A 20,137-nucleotide genomic window follows, 5' to 3' on the forward strand; every position below is an offset into this window, starting at 1 on the left:
GCTTCCGGTGGCTCTCTGACTCAGATAGGTAGGTGGGGGGGGGGTGGTGAGCGAAGGGGGTCAGATGGCTCTCTGGTGGGGGAGAGGGAGGTGGGTCAGATGGCTCTCTGGGGGGGGAGTGAGGGAGGTGGGTCAGGTGGCTTAATGAGGGGAAATCAAAGTGAATTCTGGAGAGCTGTGGCATAATGAGGGGAAATCAAAGTGAATTCTGGAGAGCAGTGGCATACTTGTTCTGGTTGTAGAAGGAGGAGTGAATGAACTATCAATATCTAATAATATATAGAGGAACCCTTGGCTTGAATTAGGAAGTAAAAAGGGAAATTGGATTTATACTTTAAGTCTTGACAAACTAAAGTGTTATGTTAGTCGTGCCTGCTGCGTTTAACTTTTTTAACATGAAGCTTGTTTTTGTTTAAAAATGTGAAATTTTATGGTGCAGTTCTTCAAGTTAATCACTGGGTGTTGTAATTTCTCTCTAATGGTCTCTATGGAGATCGTAAAACTAATCCCACTTTTCTCTGGAAAAGTTAAAGGTGCTTATATATACTGTAAATGCAAGTTGTCCTGGAGTTTCATTTTAAAATTATGTTTTCTACATTAGAAAGGAAGTTACACTTCAACAGTGCTTAACTGATTTATGGCTGTGAGAGCTGCTTTATAGCTGCAAGTTAAGATAAAAACCAATTTACACACATCAAGTTTCCTCAAACGGCAAACTGATAATGAGAGTTAAGGCTACCAAAGGATTCTTCCGTTTTACAAAAGGTACCAGTGGATCTTTTACATCCAGCAGAGAATGCTGATGAAGCCTTAGTTTAATGTCTCTCATGAAACTGGCTTATTCATGAAAAGAGTTTAACAACACCAGGTTAAAGTCCAACAGGTTTATTTGGTAGCAAAAGCAACACAAGCTTTCGGAGCTGCAAGCCCCTTCTTCAGGTGAGTGGGAATTCTGTTCACAAACAGAGCATATAAAGACACAAACTCAATTTACATGAATAATGGTTGGAATGCGAATACTTACAACTAATCAAGTCTTTAAGAAACAAAACAATGTGAGTGGAGAGAGCATCAAGACAGGCTAAAAAGATGTGTATTGTCTCCAGACAAGACAGCCAGTGAAACTCTGCAGGTCCACGCAACTGTGGGGGTTACAAATAGTGTGCCATGAACCCAGTATCCCGGTTGAGGCCGTCCTCGTGTGTGCGGAACTTGGCTATCAGTTTCTGCTCAGCGACTCTGCGCCGTCGTGTGTCGCGAAGGCAGCCTTGGAGAACGCTCCTCCGGAGCCTTCAACATGTCATTGATGAAGACGAACATCTCGCCAAGGCCATCCCCACACCCCCACTTCTTGCCTTCAAACAACCGCACAACCTCAAACAGACCATTGTCCGCAGCAAACTATGATGTGGAGATGCCGGCGTTGGACTGGGGTAAACACAGTAAGAAGTTTAACAACACCAGGTTAAAGTCCAACAGGTTTATTTGGTAGCAAAAGCCACACAAGCAAACACAGTAAGAAGTTTAACAACACCAGGTTAAAGTCCAACAGGTTTATTTGGTAGCAAAAGCCACACAAGCTTTCGAGGCTCTGAGCCCCTTCTTCAGGTCAAGACAGCCAGTGAAACTCTGCAGGTCCACGCAACTGTGGGGGTTACAAATAGTGTGCCATGAACCCAGTATCCCGGTTGAGGCCGTCCTCATGTGTGCGGAACTTGGCTATCAGTTTCTGCTCAGCAACTCTGCGCCGTCGTGTGTCGCGAAGGCCGCCTTGGAGAACGCTTACCCGAATATCAGAGGCCGAATGCCCGTGACCACTGAAGTGCTCCACCTCCCTCTCCCCCACCAGAGAGCCATCTGACCCCCTTCGCTCACCACCCCCCCCACCTACCTATCTGAGTCAGAGAGCCACCGGAAGCTCTGAACTTACCCTGTCAGAAGCTGGAGCGCCCGAATCGGACCTTTGCGGTCTGTTTCACGCTAAATCTGGATGGGCGAACATGGTGGTAAAGGGGGAAGTGCCAGCTATTCTCTGAGGTACATATTTTCATGAGGATCCTTCTGTTAGCTTTAGACTGAGCAAACCTCCAATTCTTTCTTCAAATTCCCATAACAGTAGACCTCAGCTCAAGCTTGGGTCTCACTACATTTGTGCTTAGTGATTTAAAAGCCAGTATCACCCTGGTTCCTAATGACACTCTTTTTTCTGGCTTTGTACAGACACAGATTGCTTTCTTTCAGTCTAGTCCAACAACTCTGAAGAAGGGGCTCAGAGCCTCGAAAGCTTGTGTGGCTTTTGCTACCAAATAAACCTGTTGGACTTTAACCTGGTGTTGTTAAACTTCTTACTACGCAGCAAACTACCCAGCCTTCAGGAGAACAGTGACCATGACACCACACAACCCTGCCACAGCAACCTCTGCAAGACGTGCCGGATCATCGACACAGATGCCATCATCTCACGTGAGAACACCATCCACCAGGTACACGGTGCATACTCTTGCAACTCGGCCAACGTTCTCTACCTGATACAAGAAAGGATGTCCCGAGGCATGGTACATTGGGGAAACTATGCGACAACGGATGAATGAACACCGCTTGACAATCACCAGGCAAGACTGTTCTCTTCCTGTTGGGGAGCACTTCAGTGGTCACGGGCATTCGGCCTCTGATATTCGGGTAAGCGTTCTCCAAGGCGGCCTTCGCGACACACGACGGCGCAGAGTTGCTGAGCAGAAACTGATAGCCAAGTTCCGCACACATGAGGACGGCCTCAACCGGGATACTGGGTTCATGGCACACTATTTGTAACCCCCACAGTTGCGTGGACCTGCAGAGTTTCACTGGCTGTCTTGTCTGGAGACAATACACATCTTTTTAGCCTGTCTTGATGCTCTCTCCACTCACATTGTTTTGTTTCTTAAAGACTTGATTAGTTGTAAGTATTCGCATTCCAACCATTATTCATGTAAATTGAGTTTGTGTCTTTATATGCTCTGTTTGTGAACAGAATTCCCACTCACCTGAAGAAGGGGCTTGCAGCTCCGAAAGCTTGTGTGGCTTTTGCTACCAAATAAACCTGTTGGACTTTAACCTGGTGTTGTTAAACTTCTTACTGTGTTTACCCCAGTCCAACGCCGGCATCTCCACATTATTCATGAAAGCCATTCACTTGATTAATAATAGCCAAAATATATAAATTGAAGAGTGATAGATATAGGACAGATATCAGAGGTAGGTTCTTCACTCATTGGATAAACATATGGATGATATTAGAATAGTGTAGGTTAGATGGGCTTTAGATTGGTTTCACTGGTCGGCGCAACATTGAGGGCCGAAGGGCCTGTACTGCGCTGTTATGTTCTATGTTTTATGTTTATATCATGTTATGTGTGTTTTGCTCAAAAACAGGCCATTGGCTCATTGTCTGCTGATTCCTCATCCAGAGCTGTTATCTTTTGTGAGGGGTGGTATGCCATTGCCTTCCATTCTAAAGGGCAGGAAGAGAGGCAGGTTCCAAGGCTACCTCAACCAGACCACGAATCAAACCTGCACTTTCAGTATTATTCTGAACCTCACAAGAGTCTTCAGAGGGAGCAGTGGAGACAATCTGCTCCTTTTTAAGGCACTGGCTGCCATATTCTGGTAAGCAAGAGTTTAAATGTCCCAAAGCTACTAAGTGTGTTAGTGAACAGATGTATGGCTGAATGTGTGGGTGTGTAAATGGGTAGGGTGGGTGAGGTAAGTGGGTCGTGTAGTAGAGGGGATTGAGGTAGGTGGGTAGTGTGGCAGCTAGTTCGATGGTCGGGTCAGTGGGGAAGTCAGGTAGTGTGGTTAGTCAGGTCAGTTCAGGTGCAGTTGATTAATTTGATTTAATTTCTTATTGTCACATGTACTGGTATACAGTGAAAAGTATTGGTTCTTGTGCGCTATACAGGCAAAACCTACCGCTCATGAAGTACATAGGGGAAAAAGATAGGGTGCAGAATATAATGTTGCAGCTACAGGTAGGGTGAAGAGAAAGATCAGCTTCATATATGATAGTACTGTCCAAAAGTCTGATCCAGTAAGAAGTTTAACAACACCAGGTTAAAGTCCAACAGGTTTATTTGGTAGCAAAAGCCACACAAGCTTTCGGAGCTCTTAGCCCCTTCTTCAGGAGAGGGGGGCACTCACCTGAAGAAGGGGCTAAGAGCTCCGAAAGCTTGTGTGGCTTTTGCTACCAAATAAACCTGTTGGACTTTAACCTGGTGTTGTTAAACTTCTTACTGTGTTTACCCCAGTCCAATGCCGGCATCTCCACATCAAAAGTCTGATGACAGCAGGGAAGAAGCTGTTCTTGAGTCTGTTGGTACGTGTTTTCAGACTTTTGTATCTTTTTCCTGACGGAAGAAAGTGGAAGAGAGTACGTCAGGGCTGCATGAGATCCTTGATTACGCTGGCTGCTTTTCCAAGGCAGCGGGAAATATAGACGGAGTCAATGGATGAGAGGCCGGTTTGCGTAATGTTGTTGTATAGTTTCCAGCTGGTTAGATAAGAACCTTTCTGCTGAACATTTCCTGGGTAACTATTCAGCTAAGTCTCTGTGCAATTTTTGGAGGGTCCCTGGGAGCTGGAGAATTGCCCATCGGAAGTTCAAACTTCTGATGAGCAATTCCCACAGAGTGTGTGTCAGAATAACTGCAAGGAGGTCCCAAAGCGCATCTCTCTGGAGGCCGTAAGATCTGGTTTTAATATAAAGGCAAAATACTGTGGATGCTGGAATCTGAAACAAAAGCAGAAAATGCTGGAAAAACTCAGCAGGTCTGACAGTACCTGTGGAGAGGGAATACAGCCAACAGGCGGGATTTTCCGGCTGCGCTCACCCCAAGACTGGAAAATCCCGCCCGGGATCAACGGATCTTTGCATGGTCCATGTCTCGTGTGCTATGATTCCTATGGCGATGGGATAGGAAAATTCTGCCCAATGTTTCGAGTCTGGATGACCCTTCGTCTGAGCTAAAGATCTGGAGTGAGATTCTCTGGCCTCCCAGCCATGTGTTTCCCGTCGGCGGTAGGTGTTTGCTAGTGGCGGAATTCCCACGGATGTCACCCCATTGGGAAACCCGTGCCAGCAGGACCGGAGAATCCTGAGGTGTGAAAGGCTGGGGAATTCGGGCCTTAGTTTTAAATTTGGGTATTTTAAGATTGTGCAAGGTATATTCCTCCAAGCCAGCAGGGGTTGCAATCAGGAAAGGGCAGTTTTAGGAGGATGGGTTTGTGGAGCTTGCCTTTAAGGGGAGGTAGGCATGTACTTGAAGGAGTTCAGAGGTGAGAACCTCGCTTTAATTGAACGATGAACATTCGCCCGCTACATTGTAACAAAGCGGCGGAGTATCAGTCGGCGGCTCATTCTGATACCTTCAATACACACGGGATACAATGGAGCCATGAACTTCACTGCTTCTTATTCCCGAGGGGATAAGGGAGAATTTTGGGAAAGAAGATAACGTGAAGTGAGAGAACAAGGGGAGGAAAAAGAAGGTAAGCACTGCATCTTGAAAGACCAATAATAATATCAGCTTTCCACATATTGACTTGAAGCGAGTCGCTTCGGTTCCCATGGTGAAGCGTTGTCCGTCCCTCCAACACTGTCCGAAAATGTGCCTGGTCGCCGGGTATGTCCTTGAAAACCTTTACTTTGCCTGAAATTTTTTAAAAATGTTAACTTTTCAAGTGTAATTTTTAATTATTATTCACCTCATTCTTTGGGTCTTTAATGGTGGTGCCCTGTTCACCGAGCAAAACACTTACCTTTTGTGTGCAATACTTTCCAGTACTTAGCCTTGCTCCAAACGAACAGGAATCTAGAAAGGGGCAGAAACGTGTTGTAGAGCATTTCTAAATTTATCATTTTGCTGGGCGAGTTGCCATTATTCCTTAAATTTGAAGATTTAAAACATTTTTTAAAGAAGATTTTTAAAAAAGTTTCTTTTGAATTGATTTATTAGTGTCACAAGTAGGCTTACATTAACACTGCAATAAAGTTACTGTGAAAATCCCCTAGTCGTCACACTCTGGCACCTGTTTGGGTACATTGAGGGAGAATTTAACATGGCCAATGCATCTAACCAGCACATCGTTCGGACCGTAAGAGGAAACTGGAGCACCTGGAGGAAACCCACGCAGACACGGGGAGAATGTGCAGACTCCACACAGTCACTCAAGCTGGGAATTGAACCTGGGTCCCTGGCATTGTGAGACAGTAGTGCTGACCATTGTGCCACCATGCTGCCAAATTAATGCTTGAGGAGCAGTGATTTGTACTGGCCCCAGCAGTGATCCTTGTGGCACTCCACTCATTACATCTTGCCAACCTGAAAATTACCCATTTATGGCCACTTTCTGCTTCCTGTTAGCTAACCAATCCTTATGACCATGCTAATATGTTACCTGCTGCACTATGAGCTCTTATTTTGTTTGGTAATCTTTGATGTGGCATTTTGTCAAATGCCTACTGAGAATCTAAGTATAGCACATCCACAGGTTCTCCTCTATCCATGTTGTTTGTCACTTGAAAGAACTCCAATAAATTAGTAAAACATCATTTCCCTTTCTCAAAACCATGTTGACTCTGCCTGATTGCATTGAGATTTTCTATGTGTCTTGCTATAACTTCCATCATGATAAATTCTACTATTTCCCCAACGTCAGATGTTCAGTTCATTGGCCTCTAGTTTCCTGCTATCTGTCGCCTTCTCTTCTTGAATAGAGAAGTCTCATTTGCTATTTTCCAATCTCGTGGGACCTTTTCAGAATCTAGTGAATTTTGGGAAATTAAAATCAATGCATCTACTATTTCAGCAGACACTTCCTTTAAGACCCTAAGATGAAATCCATCAGGATGTGGGGACTTGTCAGTTTTTAGTTGTAATAATTTTCTTGGTACCCTTTCCTTGGTGATCCTAATTGTTTTTAAATTCCTCCCTCCCTTTCACCTCCCGATTCACACTTATGTCTGATACATTTTTTGTATCCTCTATAGTGAAACAGACACAAAACATCTATTCAGTTTGTCCATCATTTCCTTATTTTCCATTATTACTTCCCCAGACTCTTCCTCTGGAGAGTCAGTGCTAACTTTTCTTACTCTTTTCCTTGTTAAATGCCTGTAGAAACTCTTACAATCTGTTTTTTTTTATTTCTAGCTACTCAAAGGTGGTGGTGTTGCCACTATATTTGTATGTGCATAAAGGTTTTAATAAATGTACACACTGTGGAGTGCAAAATGTAACATTGAATAAGGTTTCCACTTCCTGAAGTTGGTACAAGAATTCTTATAGCACTATACATGAACATACTTGTCACTGTACTGACATGCTGGCAGAATACCACACATTTCAAGGGAATGTTTTTATTTCATAAATTTCCTTAGTGGGTGATTTAGTCATGGAAAAATGGGCATTCTTCCAACAATCTCTAAACGTATTCTGATACCAAGATTGGTTTTTCTGCAGATTATGGAATGAGCTTTATGTTTTAGCCTGATGTTTCCCCTTTTGTGTTCGCTGTATATAGCCACTGAGTAGGACAATACAAATAATTTATCATGAGCTCAAGTTAGATTAAGACACGGTTATACAGACTTTTTTCTTTAATTTTCTTTTCTCAATGATGCCTCCAGTAATTTAGAGTCTTGAAAAAATCTAGAAGACCCTGCATGTTTTTTTCCCCCCAGACGATCAAATGTCAACCAAGAGAAATAATAAATACTAGAGAACAACAGAGAATCTTGGCCTATGTCTAGCACTGCTGCCTCACAGCACCAGGGACTCGGGTTCGATTCCTGGCTTGAGTCACTGTCTGTGTGGAATCTGCACATTCTCCCCATGTATGCGTGGGTTTCCTCCCACAGTCCGAAAGACGTGCTGGTTAGGTGTATTGGCCATGCTAAATTCTCCCTCAGTGTACCTGAACAGGCGCCAGAGTGTGGCGACAAGGGAATTTTCACCGTAATTTCATTGCAAGTGTTAATGTAAGCCTATTTATGACACTAATTAAATAAACCTAAAACTTGACTAAATATTTTAAGACATACGACAGATATCACCTGTAAGCTTCTGAATATTAGAGTTGGATTGATTTTAAATAAGATATCTATTTGTCAAAGTTTCTGATATTGTGATGGATGAATGGACATATACGTAATATTTATCACAACGTTAGTCATCTAATATCCAAAGAACCAAATTGAAAGCCACTCAAAATGCAGCTGATGAAACATTCAATGTTTGTATTGATTTTGGTGATCTATAACCTAGCTTACAAATAAAATGGTACTCCAATATTGGCAGCTGTTGTATCAGGAAAGTTGGCACTGTGAGCTGATTCAAATTATATTAAAACTCTCATTCTTCTGTTCAAATTCCTCCATAGCCTTGCCGCTCCCTATACCTGGAACCTCCCCTTCAGCCCTACAATGCTGGCATTTCATTCACCCCAAAATTGGTGACTGTACCATCAGCTGTCTAGGCCAACGGTTCTCAAGCTTTATTTAAATACACGCTCCCTTCCAGATTTACCCGTGTACCTTTCCCAGCATACAGGATATAATATTTTAACAGCTTCTAATGTCCAAGCCTTAGACAAAATGTACAAATTATTAAACGTGTATGCAACTTAATCAATGATTTAGTGATGCTGATCGCCATTAATATGATGGACGAGGTTTAAAGTTTGAGCATAGGTGATTTATTTTGATTTGATTTTATTGTTGTCATGTATTAGCATACAGTGAAAAGTATTGTTGTTTGCGTGTTATACAGACAAAACATACCGTTCATAGAGAAGGAAAGGAGAGAGTGCAGAATGTAGTGCTACAGTCATAGCTAGGGTGTAGAGAAAGAGCAACTTAATGCAAGGTAGGTCCATTCAAAAGTCTGATGGCAGCAGGGAAGAAGCTGTTCTTGAGTCGATTGGTACGTGACCTCAGACTTGTATCTTTTTCCCAACGGAAGAAGGTGGAAGAGAGAATGTCCGGGGTGCGTGGGGTCCTTAATTATGCTGGCTGCTTTTCCAAGGCAGCGGAGAGTGTAGACAGAATCAGTGGATGGGAGGCTGGTTTATGTGATGGATTGTGCTACATTCACGACCTTTTGTAGTTTCTTGCAGTCTTGGGCAGAGCAGGAGCCATACCAAGCTGTGATACAACCAGAAAGAATACTTTCTATGATGCATCTGTAAAAGTTGGTGAGAGTCGTAGCTGCCAAATTTCTTTAGTCTTCTGAGAAAGTAGAGGCATTCTTAACTATAGTGTTGGCATGGGAGGACCAGAACAGGTTGTTGGTGATTTGGACTCCTAAAAACCTGAAGCTTTCTACCATTTCTACTTCGTTGATATAGACAGGGGCATGATTTAGGGTAGAAATTTGAATTGAGCTGGGGTGTGAAATGAGTGATATCAGATGGGCCACTAATTACATGCAGTGCCTGTTATTCAGTTCTATTTGTGCCAGTCAGATAGTGCTTGTTTTGCACCAGTGTTTGGTGATAGTTTAAATCATAAGTTATCCAATAAGTTAGATGCTGAAACATAATTGCACATTTTTGTGCCTTGCATTGTTGAATGAACTAACCGTTGGTTAGCCCTTTGTAACTGCCAATCATCCGCCCCCCAGTATTCCTCTTCTGCACTTCATTTGGTCATAGTTTTTCGAATTGTTGCCAGTGATCTGGCTATGGGAATATTCTCTCAGTATCTGCTGTTATTAAGCTCCATGCTGTGAAAATAGATAAAGATGAAGGTGGCAGATTATAAACTCTGCTCCTTTTATAATCATACAATACAGAAAAAGGCCATACCAAATTTATATATAACAAGGAAAAACAATGATTCTTAAGCTCTGGGGAATCCAAAACATACTTTTCTCTTGCCAGAAAAAAAAATTGTTCTTCACCACTCTCTGGCTTCTATTTCTTAATGTGGAGATGCCGGCATTGGACTGGGGTAAACACAGTAAGAAGTTTAACAACACCAGGTTAAAGTCCAACAGGTTTATTTGGTAGCAAAAGCCACACAAGCTTTCGGAGCTCTAAGCCCCTTCTTCAGGTGAGTGGGAATTCTGTTCACAAACAGAGCTTATAAAGACACAGACTCAATTTACATGAATAATGGTTGGAATGCGAATACTTACAACTAATCAAGTCTTTAAGAAACAAAACAATGTGAGTGGAGAGAGCATCAAGACAGGCTAAAAAGATGTGTATTGTCTCCAGACAAGACAGCCAGTGAAACTCTGCAGGTCCACGCAACTGTGGGGGTTACAAATAGTGTGACATGAACCCAATATCCCGGTTGAGGCCGTCCTCGTGTGTGCGGAACTTGGCTATCAGTTTCTGCTCAGCGACTCTGCGCTGTCGTGTGTCGCGAAGGCCGCCTTGGAGAACGCTTACCCGAATATCAGAGGCCGAATGCCCGTGACCGCTGAAGTGCTCCCCAACAGGAAGAGAACAGCCTTGCCTGGTGATTGTCGAGCGGACAATCTCCATTGGAGACAAACTCCATCGGAGCAGACGCTGCGACAATGGATGAATGAACACCGCTCGACAATCACCAGGCAAGACTGTTCTCTTCCTGTTGGGGAGCACTTCAGCGGTCACGGGCATTTGGCCTCTGATATTCGGGTAAGCGTTCTCCAAGGCGGCCTTCGCGACACACGACAGCGCAAAGTCGCTGAGCAGAAACTGATAGCCAAGTTCCGCACACACGAGGACGGCCTCAACCGGGATATTGGGTTAATGTCACACTATTTGTAACCCCCACAGTTGCGTGGACCTGCAGAGTTTCACTGGCTGTCTTGTCTGGAGACAATACACATCTTTTTAGCCTGTCTTGATGCTCTCTCCACTCACATTGTTTTGTTTCTTAAAGACTTGATTAGTTGTAAGTATTCGCATTCCAACCATTATTCATGTAAATTGAGTCTGTGTCTTTATAAGTTCTGTTTGTGAACAGAATTCCCACTCACCTGAAGAAGGGGCTTAGAGCTCCGAAAGCTTGTGTGGCTTTTGCTACCAAATAAACCTGTTGGACTTTAACCTGGTGTTGTTAAACTTCTTATTCTATTTCTTAGCCAGTTTTGTACCAAAGTTACATCTCTTCAATCCTGACTGCTTCTATTTTGCAAATGAATCTATTATGTGGTACTTTTAACAAATGTATTTTGAAAGTCATCCGGGAAATGACACAAAATGGGTCGGATCAGATTGGATCAGTCACGCATTATATGCAGCCCCTAATATTGAGTTGCATTGTAGACAATTGAATTAAATATTGAGAACTGTGTAGAATGGATGCCCCTTTGATACTGTGCATTTTTGTGCCACCTTCAGAGACATATTCCTAGCCCCATATGCACAGCATCTCTGGCATCTTCATCGACCCTCATTGCCAAATCATCAGAAATTCAATCAAGCTAGTCAGACATGACATGCCTTTAACAAATCACTGCTGGCATCCCTGTTTAACCCATACTTCTTCACCATTGATTTCTGTTCCGTCCCCTTTCAGCCACTCATTCTGACTGAAATAAACAATGTGAATTCTTACTGTTCTATTTGACACCAAGCTGAATTATAAATCCAATAACTGAATTATCACCGACACCATCTATTTTCAGCTGTGCAACTTTGCCACCCGTCTGCTGCTGAAACTTTTATATATTCTTCGTTACCTTTAGCCTGGATTATTTAAATCCCCTTCCATCCTCCAAAAAATGCCACTTGTCCTGTATCATCTTCTGCAGTAAGTTCCCATTCACCTGTAATTGAACTAACTAGTCCGTATCCTTCAACATGGTTAAATGTAAATCACTCATTCTCATAAAATTCTTTCATTGCCTTTCTGCAACCCATCTCCCCAACATCCTCCGAGTCTTGTGCCTTTTGGTCCTCTGATTCTATAATTTGATTTTTATATAACTCCTTTGCTTAACTTCACCAGCAGTACTTTCTTTTTAGCCATTGGCTCCGTTCACTGTCTAACTTCATGCCCACCAGTCTCCACTTTTGTAAATGTCTTCTTAAAATCCATTGTTTTGGTCACCCGTTGCCAATTTCTTCCTCTGTGGCACACAGCTCCTTTTCTTCCAGCTTCTATTTGTGAAGTTTTTTTGGGACGTTTTTACATGTTAAAGATGTTATATGAATGCAAACTAGAGTTTAAATTGGCTCTTTGGGCTTTTTTGTTCCTTCTGCGCACAAATCAATTGAATTTTTCTCATCAAGTTAATGCTCCTTAAATTATTGGTGCCATCAGGTAAACATTTATATAAAATGTAAATGATATATTTCACTAATAGACCAATGAAATGATGTGCAGATTTTATGCTATTGAGAGTTAAATTTCTCTTTTTAAAAAAAAACAAAAAGTATGAAACTCTGCATTTCTTACCTAAATTGGTGAATTTTTCAACAGTCTCCTATTCAGACCATATGACACTGAGAAACAGCCAGCCTCGCTGGCTCTGTGTGGTTCATTTGCGCCAATCAGTGAATTCCTGGAAGAATTGGGCTTCTCTGGGAGCAGAGACTCTCTACGGGTTGGACAACACACTCCTCCTTCCCAGGAGAGGCCAGCCTAAGACATTTTTAATTTGATTTATTATTGGTATACAGTGAAAAGTATTGTTTTTGCACACTATATAGACAAAACATACCATTCATAGAGTACATAGGGGAGAAGGAAAGGAGTGGGTGCAGAATATAGTGTCACAGTCATAGCTAGGGTGTAGAAAAAGTTCAACTTAATATAAGGTAGGTCCATTCAAAAGTCAATGCATTCAATGCCCGTTTTGAGCAAGAGGTCAGCAAGAGCACGCCTCCAACCCGGAAGCCTCGGATGAAACTGTATCCAAGGTCACCACTGCAGACATCAGAGCAGCCTTCTCGAAGGTCAACCCACGGAAAGCAATTGGCCCGGATGAGGTACCCAGACAAGCATTCAGATCTTGCACAGACCAGCTGGCGGGGGTATTCACAGACATCTTCAACTTCTCTTTACAACAATCTGAGGTTCCTATCTACTTCAAGATGATGACCATCATTCCGGTACCAAAGAAAAGCCAGGCAGTGTACCTTAATTACATCATTATGAAATGCTTCAAAAGGTTAGTCATGGCACGAATCAATTCCGACCTCCTAGATTACCTGGATCCACTACAATTTGCCTAATGCCACAACAGGTCCACAGCAGATGCCATCTCCCTGGCCCTGCACTCAACCCTGGAATACCTAGGTAATAATGACACCTATGTCAGACTCTTATTTAAAAAACAATACCTTTCACTGTATACCAAATCATGTGACAATAAATCAAATCAAGTCTGATGGCAGCAGGGAAGAAGCAGTTCTTTAGTCGGTTGGCACGTAACCTCAGACTTTTGTATCTCTGAGCCCAGGGTTAGTGGGCTGGAGCAGTTGTCCCGCTTGCTCTGCCAGACTGTGTAAGTCATGTACAGCTGGACGTCCTATACTCTCAGGAAACTATTAGCAGTCGGTGCATTGTTTTGCTTCTCCTCCAAGCAAAAGCCAGTTTAGTGCAGGTAGGATCTCCCCTGCCCAAGCAGTATGTTGCTTCAGGTGACACTGCCAGCTCCAAGTAGTTTGGAAGTGGACAACTCCTCCGTGGAGACCTTTGACCTGTGCTAGGAAGCTCATATGGACAGCCGAGGGATCACGGGCAATGAAATGGCACAGAAACCTGCCTTCCTGGGTCAAATGCACCTGCCCATCCCTAGGTTATGCCACGCACTCTTGTGTATTTGAGAATAATGCAACTGAGAGAGCAAATATGCACTGGGAAACTTCTAACGTTTCAGATCTTTACACACACATGCGATGAAAAATTAATCAACATGAGGAAATATTTGGATAAATGTTTGCATTAGGCCTTAAATCGACCACTAGAGAATTTCTCCTGTGTATCACCAAGGTGGCCTGGGCCTTAAGTTCTGGTATTCTCTCCACAAATTTCGCCACCAACTTTAAAACCTAAATCTTTGACCAGGCTTTTAGTTGGCTGTGCTTGTCTCCTCTAGCTTGGTGTCAGTTACTGTCTGATTGCAATCTGGTGAAACCTCCTTGGGATGTTTTACAATGTTAAAAGTGCTACATAACTGCAAATTATTTCTTTCTGGTTGTTTCCTGTTTGTGCTTAATTTTGACCTTGGCTGGAGGTTGTTACGGTTGACCTGAGGTACGTCACAGAGTAGCAAACTAAGCTGGAACTCCTGCTCACAATTATTACCTACTGTTTGACACAAGTATGTGTATGTTGGTTGAAGATGTGATTGGACTTGTCTGGCTGGGTATCATAGCTAAATAGTTTTCTGAATCTTGTAGTCAAGGCAGAAATATGAACAACCCTCTTGGCCAGAAATAGTGTAGGGGGTGTAGAGGTTTTGAGAAGCGTGAAAGTCACTTGACGCACAGCAAAGTGTAAGAAAATTGCGTGACACAAGTGACAAATTTAACAGAGTTGTGAGTTCCTGTGAAATGTCTGCAGAAAGTACATTTCAAAAAAACAAGCACTGGCTAATGCTAGAGAAAAAAAGATTTGCCTTTATTTAAAATCTTTTTGTGACTTCAGGGTGTTCCGTTGTGCTTTATAGCCAATGAGGTATGTCGCCACTGTTTTAATGTGGGAAATGGCAGCCACCAATTTGCCTCACAAGCCATAATTAATTAAATGTCTAGATAATCTGTCTTTTTAAAATGATATTGGTTGAAAGATAATATTAACCAGGGCATGAGGAAAAACATGGTCTCTTCTTCGAACAGGACCATGGAATCTTTTGTGTATCTGAGGCAGCAGACTGGTTTAAAATCATCTGAAAAGTGACGCCTCCAACAATGCACCTCCAACAATGCAGTACTAAACTGCAGTATCAGCCTAGACTTTAACCTACAACCTCGTGTCTCGGGTGAGAGTGCTACTGCCGGCCCACAACTGACACTTCAAAAATGACTGTCAGTGATTTGTAGTTATGAAATTATAGTGGTAGGAATTAGTTTGTGACGTTGTCATCTGCGGTCTGAGGATGGCATCTAAAGTTTATTTATTAGTCACAAGTAAGGCTTATATTAACACTGCAACGAAGTTACTGTGAAATTCCCCTAGTCGCCACATTCTGGCAACTGTTCGGGTCAATGCACCTAACCAGTACGTCTTCCAGACTGTGGGAGGAAACCGGAGCACCCAGAGGAAACCCACGCAGACACGGAGAACATGCAAATTCCACACAGACAGTGCTCCAAGCTGGGAATCGAACCTGGGACCCTGGCGCTGTGAGGCAGCAGTGCTAACCACTGTGCCGCCGTCAAGGTTGCATGTTTCTGTCATGAGTCTTCATGTGGCTGAATAGGTCAGTTCTCAACCCACAGATCTTGGACACATGGGGCAAGGTGTCCCATGAGATAGTGGGATTTGGAGTCCAGTAGGTGCTTCCTTTTCTTTCCTTCTCTGCCGTTGCTCTGCCTCATCATTAAGACACTGGTACTCAAAACGCGATGCGGCTTGATGGGTGAATTGTCACCGTTCTGAAGGATTAGTAACAAGCTCCTACCAGTCATTAATATCAATGCTGTCGTGCTTCAAGTAGAATTTCAAGGTGCCTTTGAAACATTTTCTCTGTCCTCCCCGAGCATGTTGGCCATATGAGCATTGAGAGAACTGTTGGGAGAGACAGTTTTTAGCTACCTGGACTCTGTGTGGCCAGTCCACCAAAGTGTTAATATTGTGGGAGGTTTTTCTGAGTGCTTGTGTACCTGATATCAAGTAGGACACTAGCTTTTGTCCAATGATCCTCTCGTTGAACCCTGAGAATGTGGCAGAGACATTACAGATAGAATTTGCCTATTGCTCTTATGTTGCTAATACACAAAACAGGTATTACTGCAATACAGTTTTTTTAGTTATTAATGTCACAAATAGGCTTACATAAACACTGCAATGAAGTTACTGTGAAAATCCCCCAGTTGCCACACTCCGGCACCTGTTCAGGTACACCGAGGGAGAATTTAGCATGGCCAATGCGCCTAACCAGCACGCAGACACGGCGAGAACGTGCAGACTCCACATAGACAGTTACCCAAGCCAGGGATTGAACCCAGGTACCTGGTGCTGTGAGGCAGCAGTGTTAACCGCTGTGAGGCAGCAGTGCTAACCACTGTGCCACCATGCTGCCCAGGAGCGTGGTGACAACAATTGCGCTATACACTCTGACTTTTGTTGTAAAACGTAATGTCTGAGCTCTCTTTAAAACTTTCTCCTTTTAAATTAAAAACAATTTCACCCAGTTTTCCCCCATTCACTGCTTCTTGGGCACTGGCAACCCTCTGGTGCTGGATCTAAGTGGCTGTTTGCAAGTCTGAGTATGCACAGTAAATATTTGGTTGTTGCAAAGAACCCCGATCCTGCTGCTTACTGTCTTCAATTTCAGCAAAGGGTTGATGGATCACTGGACAGTGATCAGAGGTTAGCACGCTTTCCTGCCCCTTTCTGCAACCTGAAGACAGGTGTATCACCCATGACCTCACTTAACATGGCAATTTCAGCACAGACTCGACCCTGAACCCAGGACATTCCTGGTTTGTGTGAATCTTATGTATGATGTATGTATGTGTGTGCATGTGCATATTTGCGTGGACTTTTGAGCAATCCAAATTTTAAGTGCTTCACCAATGGTGGCTGTGTCTTCAGCTGTCAAGGCCCTAAGCATTACAATTCCCACCTTCAACCTCTGCACCTCACTTTATTCATTTAACATGCTCTTTAAAATCTATGTCTTCGATCAAGCTTTGGTCAGCTGTGCTAATATCTCTTTCCATAGGTTGGAATCTTAGAATCTTAGAAATCCTACAGTACAGAAAGAGGCCATTCGGCCCATCGAGTCTGCACCGACCACAATCCCACCCAGGCCCTACCCCCATATCCCTCATATTTACCCACTGATCACTCTAACCTACGCATCCCAGGACACTAAGGGCAATTTAGCATGGCCAATCAACCTAACCCACATATCTTTGGACTGTGGGAGGAAACCGGAGCACCCGGAGGAAACCCACGCAGACACGAGGAGAATGTGCAAACTCCACACAGACAGTGACCGAAGCCGGGAATCGAACACAGGTCCCTGGAGCTGTGAAGCAGCAGTGCTAACCACTGTGCTACCGTGCCGCCCCGATGGTGTCAAATATTATTTTGTTCCTCTCCTGTGAAGCACCTTAGAACTTTATATTATGGTAAAGGTCCTATACAAATGCGAACATTTGTTTCTTTTAATTCTTTGGCACTGTTCTCTGGAAGTGCTGTTTTAGTACAGACTCTGGGAGTGCTGTTTTAGCATTGATCTCTGGATTGCTGTTTTAGCACTGTTCTAGTGGGGAGCGCTATTTTAGCACTGTTCCAGTGGGGAGCACTGAGAGGGCAGCTGGTGCCTAAGTTTATTATTCCAATCTCTGTAGCACATTGGAAATGTAAGGCTGCTATCACTGAGCCTAGATTCTTTAAAATGTGGGTTAACCTGACAAAGTAAAGGATTTGATACTTGGGTGTTGTATTGTGTAGTTCTATGCCTATCTGCATGCATCCAGTCATTGAGCCATGGTCGGATGTTAATAGTTTATTGTGTGTGTTTTTTCTTTAATAAACAAACTAAAATACTGGTTGAATTTTGGCTGGCAATTTCTTCAGTCTTGCTTCTCCTACGATGGTATTGTGTTAGAAATCTGCAGATCCAAACAATTACCTGTCCTGGCTGATTTCTTTATTTTAATTAATCATTCGTGGGGCATGGGTGTCGCTGACTGGCCAACATTTTTTGCCCATCCTTGAACTGAGTGGCTTGCTAGGCTGTGTCAGAGGGCAGTTGAGAGTCAACCACATTGCTGTGGCTCTGGAGTCACATGTAGGCCAGACCAGGTAAGGACAGCAGATTTCCTTCCCTAAAGCACATTAGTGAACCAGATGGATTTTCCTACATTCGACAATAGTTATCAATAGATTCTTAACTCCAGATTTTTTAAAATTCAAATTCCACCATCTGCTGTGGCAGGATTTGAACCTGGGTCCCCAGAACATTAGCTGAGTTTCTGGATTAATAGTCTAGCGATAATATCACTTGGCCATCACCTTCTCAGTAGCCTCATCATCACATACCCCCCTTCCCCCTGTTTGGGAACTTCTGCATAACTTTGTTTGTTTTTTCAAAAAAGTAAAGAAAGTGATTTAAAGGTATCGCTCATTTTTGGAATGTTTTCTCCTCCAGTGGAAGATAATTCCAACACTTTCCTTTTAAACTCTTCATTTTCCTCTGCAGCTGGATGGTGCTATGGGATGGATGAAGCAGAACAGAACAAGTACGTGTTACAGCTGAAGGATGTGTTTGACAACTGCGACACCACAGGCACTGGATACCTGGACAGAGGGGAGCTGACTGAGCTGTGCCAAAAGCTTCATCTGGAGGCCCAAATCCCTCTTCTATTGCAGACCCTTCTGGGCAGCAACTATCATGGCAGGGTAAGGCCCGCCTGTGGGTACATGGTGGTAACATTTCACTGTATTTAAATACCTACAACCTGTTCCTCCAGCTGGTGAAGAGACCTTTATGATTTGCATGCACAAATCCAACTTTGAAATATATATTTCTAGAATGGAAGTTCTCTGTTCCTGTAGCAGGAGAGGTGGGGTGTAGAGGGTACACCCAGGGCGTATAGATGCCTATAATCCTATAGTATAGAAGGTCTTTCTTTGAAAGAACTACCTTCCTATTTGTTATCCATTTTTGTGTGTGTTTTCAATTTTGATTCACTCCAAGTTACTATTTAGCATGTTTCCCATCACCTTTTCAGCCAGTCCAATCAAGGTCATAACTTTAAATTTTTTAAAAATCTCATAATTTCTTCTCTGGTTCTCTTGCCAATTATCTTATATCAATGTCCTCTGGTTACTAATCCTCCTGCCAGTGAAAACAATTTAAGGAAATTTGGCATGTCCGCCATGACTCTCTCCAACTTTTACAGATGTACCATAGGTTGTATCACAGCTTGGTATGGCTCCTGCTCTGTCCAAGACCACAAGAAACTACAAAGGGTTGTGAACGAAGCCCAGTCCATCACACAAACCAGGCCCCCATCCCTTGACTCTGTCTACACTTCCCACTGCCTTGGAAAAGCAGCCAGCATAATCAAGGACCCCAGACATACACTCGTCCACTTTCTTCTATTGGGAAAAAGATACAAAAGTCTGAATCATGTACCAACCAACTCGAGAACAGCCCTTCCCTGCTGTCATCAGACTTTTGAATGGACCTACCTTGCATTAAGTTGATCTTTCTCTACACCCTAGCTATGACTGTAACACTACATTCTGCACTCTCTCCTTTCCTTCTCCATGACCGGTATACTTATCTGTATAGTGCGCACGAAACAATACTTTTCACTGTATACTAATTCATGTGACAAATCCAATCAAACCATCAAAAAGTGTGCACTGTACATGGAGATTAGGAATCCAAGCAGAAAAATCATTAAAAGCTGTCTAAGATATACATTTATTTATTTATCTCAAGGAGGCTGGACTACCAAGAGATGGAAGTTATGTTACAGTTGTAAAGACTCCACCTGGATATTGCATTCAATTCTGGGCACAGAATTTCAGGAAGAATATATTGGCCTTGGAGTGGATCCACAGTGGAGTAGCTAAAAATGTTGAATTATGAGGACATTTATGTTTAGGCTGGACTTGTATAGGTCAGTGATGGGCAACCTAGGCTAGTGAGTGGGCTGTCTGAGTGCCCTTCTGTCATCTCAGCGGACCCCAAGATTGAAATCGGGCTGGTTAAGTTACCATGACATCATGAATAAGATTAAATATAGTCAAGACATGCCGAATATTTCATAATGAGTTGTGGAAAATGCTTAACCATTTGTATCTTAATAGAACTGTTCATCATCTTCAAATGGCAAAAACAAAAGAAATATTTACATTTTGGAAGCAGAGGGAGTTCACGGCTCTCATAGTCAATGTTATGTGCAATCAGCACGCACCTCACTTCACTTGCTCTTGCTTTACAGTGGTTAGCACTGCTGCCTCACAGCG

General features: G+C 43.1%; 1 protein-coding gene across 1 annotated transcript in view; it reads left to right on the forward strand.

The window, feature by feature from the left end:
* The first annotated feature begins 5,321 nt into the window (after nt 1-5,321).
* ninl (ninein-like) overlaps nt 5,322-20,137 on the forward strand; it is a 132,453-nt gene continuing 117,637 nt past the window's right edge. Inside the window, exons 1-2 of the mRNA XM_078230189.1 lie at nt 5,322-5,523; nt 18,357-18,556. Of these exons, the coding sequence (XP_078086315.1) occupies nt 18,374-18,556 (183 nt within the window). The 5' untranslated portion in view covers nt 5,322-5,523; nt 18,357-18,373. The remainder of the gene's footprint in view (nt 5,524-18,356; nt 18,557-20,137) is intronic.

The sequence above is a fragment of the Mustelus asterias genome, chromosome 15 (genome assembly GCF_964213995.1).
Source record: "Mustelus asterias chromosome 15, sMusAst1.hap1.1, whole genome shotgun sequence".
NCBI classification, from domain to species: Eukaryota; Metazoa; Chordata; class Chondrichthyes; order Carcharhiniformes; family Triakidae; genus Mustelus; species Mustelus asterias.